Raw genomic sequence first — 4,840 nt, 5'->3', positions numbered from 1 at the left:
AAAAATTATAGCTATCACTTCTTCAAATCATGAAAAGATAATAGTGATTAATGAAGTAAGTCGACAATATATTGGGTTAAGATCAATGATACAACACATTCAGGAAGCATACAGTCTTCTACTAGAAGAAGGGATTTCAACAATATTATATGAAGATTATGTTGCATGAATAGCTTAATTGAAGGCATGATACATCAAAGGAGATAGAACGAAACATATTTCACAAAAAGTTTTCTTCACTCATGATCTTCAAGAAAATAGTGAAATCGATGTTCATTGAATTCGTTAAAGTGATAATTTAACTGATTTATTTACTGAGGCATTTCTTACTTCAAAGTTTGAGAAGTTGATATATGATTTTGGAATGTGCGTACTTAAAGATATTCAATGATGTTATCACGAGGGGGAGTAAAATATGTGCTACAATATTTTTTCCTTAATTAAGGTTTTGTCCTATTGAGTTTTCTTGGTAAGGTTTTAATGAGGTATATTATTTATTAATGGACATCTAAGGGGGAGTGTAATAAATATATTTATTTATGGATGTCCATTACCCTCTACCTTCTATCTTGGGTGGTAATTTATCTTTCTATATCAAGATTATCTTATTGTGTATGAGAATCATATATTGTATTTTTTTTGTAAACTTTGATATTATCATATCAGAGAAGATGTCAGTTCCATTATAAATATGTAATGACTAATTCAATAGAAGGGCTGAACTGATCTTGTCTTTCTTCTTTGTACTGTATATTTTCTTTTTATTATATAACATCTTCTAGTTTTTAACAGCGGTTAGTTTTTGGTTTATAAAATTCTATAACTATGACTTAAACGAAAATTGTAAGAGTGCATTATTGTGCAATTTCAAGTGACATGGGATACTTATCCCATTTTGGCATAGTTTTGGATTGTTTATGATTTCTATTATTTTAGGTGTCTTTCGAAAATTTCCTTTTCTTTTTTTTCTTCTTTCTTCTTCTTTTATTTTTTTTTGGGAAGCTTTAATGTAATTAATATAGACAAGATTTCGCCCCTCCTCCAGTTAAAACTTGATCATGTGGAATTACTGGTCTTTTGCCAACTAAACCACCCATTTGAAAAAAAAAAAAAAAAAAAAAGACAGGATGAGATGGAAAACCCGACTCTAGAATTGGATGGCGGAGATTACTTCTGATATGCCTTTTCTTACATTATAATTCAGAATGGAATAAACAATTTCTAAAAATAAATGAAAAATAGCTAATTCTAAGGGACGGCTGAGATTAGGTCTCGTATGTGCCTTCTCTTATATACAAACGCCAGCCAAAACCCTAATAAGAGTTCCCGTTATAAAGCTCTGAGCCTCTGCAACTAGAGTAGCTAGCGCTTCCTGTGATCCTGTCCACCATGGGTAAGTTTAAGCATTTCGATTCATGCGTTTCTACAATTGCCGAAATGCATTTTCTCTTCGTAGCATCTATTATTTGATCTCTGTTGCTCGGCTATTGAGTTGCAATTTGTTTTGTAAAACATAAGGCAAGATTCAGCTTTCGGTGCAAATTTTAACTTAATAGAGGAACGAATCTCTTTCTCCTTTATGCTACTTTGGATTATTCATACAAATTGCTCGATTATTATCCGTTTGCCCACTTCCTGTTAGAATCCAATTTTGTTTTTTTGAAGTAAAGTTTCGTTTCGAAATATGCATTTTCAATGGTCTGTGTAGTTGATACTATTGTTTCTCTGGCTGATTTATTAGGTGCTTACAAGTACGTCTCTGAGCTATGGAGGAAAAAACAAAGCGATGTCATGAGGTTTTTGCAGAGGGTTAGATGCTGGGAGTATAGGCAACTCCCTTCGATCGTCCGTGTCACTCGACCTACGCGTCCTGACAAGGCTCGACGATTGGGTTACAAGGCAAAACAGGTAGATCTCTCTTTTTTTTTTTTTTTTTTTCGCGTTCTTTACAAGTCATCCTTTTATGATTGTAGTGTGATTTCTGTACTCACTTCCCTTCCCTGTTATTTTGGCTTTTCCCCCTTTTCTGTTTGGTTATAAAGAGCATAAAACAGTTGGACTAAAGCCTTATCGGCCAAAGCGTTTACAAACTTAAGCATGATTTTGGTTTGACAAGTATGCCTGTTGTTAGTGCTATTATGCTTATTTCTGCGCATTTCTTAGTTCATCGTGCAGATACTCCATCGTAACTACTCACTATCGGCTGTTTTAAAATGTCGATTATAGGCATATCATGGCGAGTCCAACCACTTTGTTCACTCACACACTCATGGATTTGCATTATAGAAGGTTGTGGCATATACCAGTCATAGGGCTAGGAGGGATAAGGTCTTTTCCAAATAGAGATTGACATATGCTGGGCACTCTGGCAGTGTTCCCTATAATTATCTATACATCGATTTGATATCTGATGGGCTCTACAGTATTGTATGTGAGCTTATCTGGTAAAACTCTGATCACATATATCTTTAACATTTGATGTAATGCAAAGCTCCCCCCACTGGTGGCAAATAGCCGCTCAACTTCCTCAACTCATCTTTACATGGGATGCTAATAATGTGAATGATTTTGTACCTTTGCCTGTCTTCTGTATATGATTTTATAATGCGGCTGCATTCCAGGTTAATTAAAGCATTGATGTCTTCCACTGCCACTCCTTGCTGCCATGTTTTTCTTGTTTCTCCTATTACATCTCCTTTCTAGTAGAGTTAATTTCTCTGCTTTTGGTTTATACATCCTTCTCCATTGTTTTGATATTGTCTAATGGTTAAGGTAATTGTTTTTCCAGGGTTATGTCGTATACCGTGTTCGTGTTAGGCGTGGAGGTCGTAAGAGACCTGTACCTAAGGGTATTGTATATGGTAAGCCAACAAACCAGGGTATTACCCAGTTGAAGTTTCAGCGGAACAAGCGGTCAGTCGCAGAGGAGCGTGCTGGTCGCAAATTGGGTGGGTTGAAGGTCCTCAACTCCTACTGGATTAATGAGGTTTGTATTTAAGTCATCTGGATCTCTCTTTTCCAAAAATAATTTCCTCTGATGCTTCGTAAGTAAGCGTAGCTTCACATAATAGGAACTTCTAGTTTGTAACAGATGCCTATTCTTACTGTGTAGGATTCAACTTACAAATACTATGAGGTAATCCTTGTGGATGCTGCTCACAATGCTATACGCAATGACCCTAGAATCAACTGGATATGCAAGCCTGTCCACAAGCACAGGGAGCTTCGTGGGCTCACTTCTGCTGGAAAGAAGTACAGGGGACTCCAGGGAAAGGGACATTTGCACCACAAGGCACGCCCATCTCGAAGGGCAACCTGGAAGAGGAACAACACCCTCTCCCTCCGTCGTTATCGTTAATTGCAGTGATATTACTTATGCTTTTTGTTTTGTGTGTTTTTTTTTTTTTAAATTCTGGTCTGGAGGCTATTAGCTTGATGGATTTTTGAATTTGATTTTGTGAGATGAAAATTTTGAATTTAGTGACATTGAACATGCATGATATATGTTGGATTATTTCAACCAAGTTGCAGACATATTTCAGTTGCTTGGATCCTTGAATTTTTGTTGCTATTCTGTAATATACACCAGTGAGGGGCCTTACTACTCGGGCATCTTTTGTAAAGGGGGGGCGGGGGGTGGTTGGGTGTTGGGGGCTTTTGTTTTTAAAAATCTTTAGCATCATTTTGCTCAAGTATATACAGAAGTGACAGCCTTCCTACCCAGGGCTTAAGCAATGGCATTGACGGCCCGTGTAGAATAACCGAGACTAATAGAAAATGATCTTCAGAGTGTTGAAGGGTGTGTGCTCCTTGATTGTAACAAGTTGACGTAGACAATTTATTGGTTTACCGTCTATCCTGAAACAGACAATGTTGTATAATTAACTATTCATAATACGATGTTTCCTTTACATTTCGGTTGCCATACAACCATGTGTTTGGTTACGAGTACTTTACAGCCCGTGTTTCTCCCTTTTGTCACTGTTTCTCCCCTTGTTTGCAAAGGTGATTTAATGTTGATATTTTGAATGCTTCTTCTTATTAGGGACTATGATCAGTGTGAGGGTCTATAGTCCTTATATGATATATTTTCTTTTCTCATATATAAATACATCTGTGGTCTCAGTTGAGACCATATGGTTTCAGGAGCCTGTTGTGATCCCAACCCTATTTCGGGCTGCAACAAGGCTAGGTCAGGCTTTTACATTACTAAGCTGACTTATTTATTCTAATGTAAGCCCATTTTTGCCTCGATCATAGAGTAGGGTCAAGAATTATTGTTCCTTAAGCCCTATAGGGTTAAGTCAACTTCATTTTTGTCTTGATTGGCCCTATTCTTGACCTTGGCCCAGATTGGCCTTATATGTGGCTTTGGTTAGGATTGGTCCTGTATTTGGTCTTGACCTTTAGAGGCCCTATCCTCGTCCTCATTCCTAATTCATTGAGATCAAGCATCAAAGATAAAATTAGGGTTCTGCATTAGGATCAGGGCCAAGGGTTGGGGCAAAAAATTAGGGATGAGCCCGACAAGAGTAATCTCATGCCAGCTCTTGGTCCTAGTCAGGGTTAGAATATTTTGCACTCTTAAGTCCCTAGTTTTCATTTTTCTCTCTGAGTTTCCTTTTTTTCGAAAATTGTATCTTGCGGCTTCTTCTCCAAGAAACTTCTTCTTGAAGCATTTCGCGTCTCTACCACTATGTGTTTGTTCCCCATAATCCGAAGGAAAGTGGAAAAGCACTAATTTGCATTTGTTCGTTTCGGTTAGCAAGGCTCTGTGTTTGGTTGTTCTTCGTTTGAACCCTTCCTCTACTCTTCTCGGTTCAGATTCATTTTCTTCTTT

The 4,840-nt window shown here is 37.3% G+C and overlaps 1 protein-coding gene across 1 annotated transcript; it reads left to right on the top strand.

Moving 5' to 3' along the window:
* Positions 1-1,285: 1,285 nt before the first annotated feature.
* LOC149005109 (large ribosomal subunit protein eL15) lies at positions 1,286-3,514 on the top strand. The gene is made up of 4 exons (XM_089135502.1): positions 1,286-1,393; positions 1,742-1,908; positions 2,789-2,986; positions 3,113-3,514. The coding sequence occupies exons 1-4, from the start codon at positions 1,390-1,392 to the stop codon at positions 3,356-3,358; spliced, it is 615 nt and encodes a 204-aa protein (XP_088991628.1). The 5' UTR covers positions 1,286-1,389; the 3' UTR covers positions 3,359-3,514.
* The last annotated feature ends 1,326 nt before the right edge of the window (positions 3,515-4,840 follow it).

Source organism: Hakea prostrata, chromosome 9, assembly GCF_041222555.1.
Source record: "Hakea prostrata isolate BN-2017 chromosome 9, UWA_Hpros_2, whole genome shotgun sequence".
NCBI classification, from domain to species: Eukaryota; Viridiplantae; Streptophyta; class Magnoliopsida; order Proteales; family Proteaceae; genus Hakea; species Hakea prostrata.
The sequence above is the reverse complement of the archived record's forward strand: the minus strand, read 5'-3'. Positions and strand labels throughout refer to the sequence as shown.

Excerpts from the sequence above, each read along its gene's own strand:
- LOC149005109 (XM_089135502.1), top strand. Across the intron at positions 1,909-2,788 it reads TGGGTTACAAGGCAAAACAG|GGTTATGTCGTATACCGTGT; the intron begins GTAGATCTCTCT and ends TTGTTTTTCCAG. Across the intron at positions 2,987-3,112 it reads ACTCCTACTGGATTAATGAG|GATTCAACTTACAAATACTA; the intron begins GTTTGTATTTAA and ends CTTACTGTGTAG.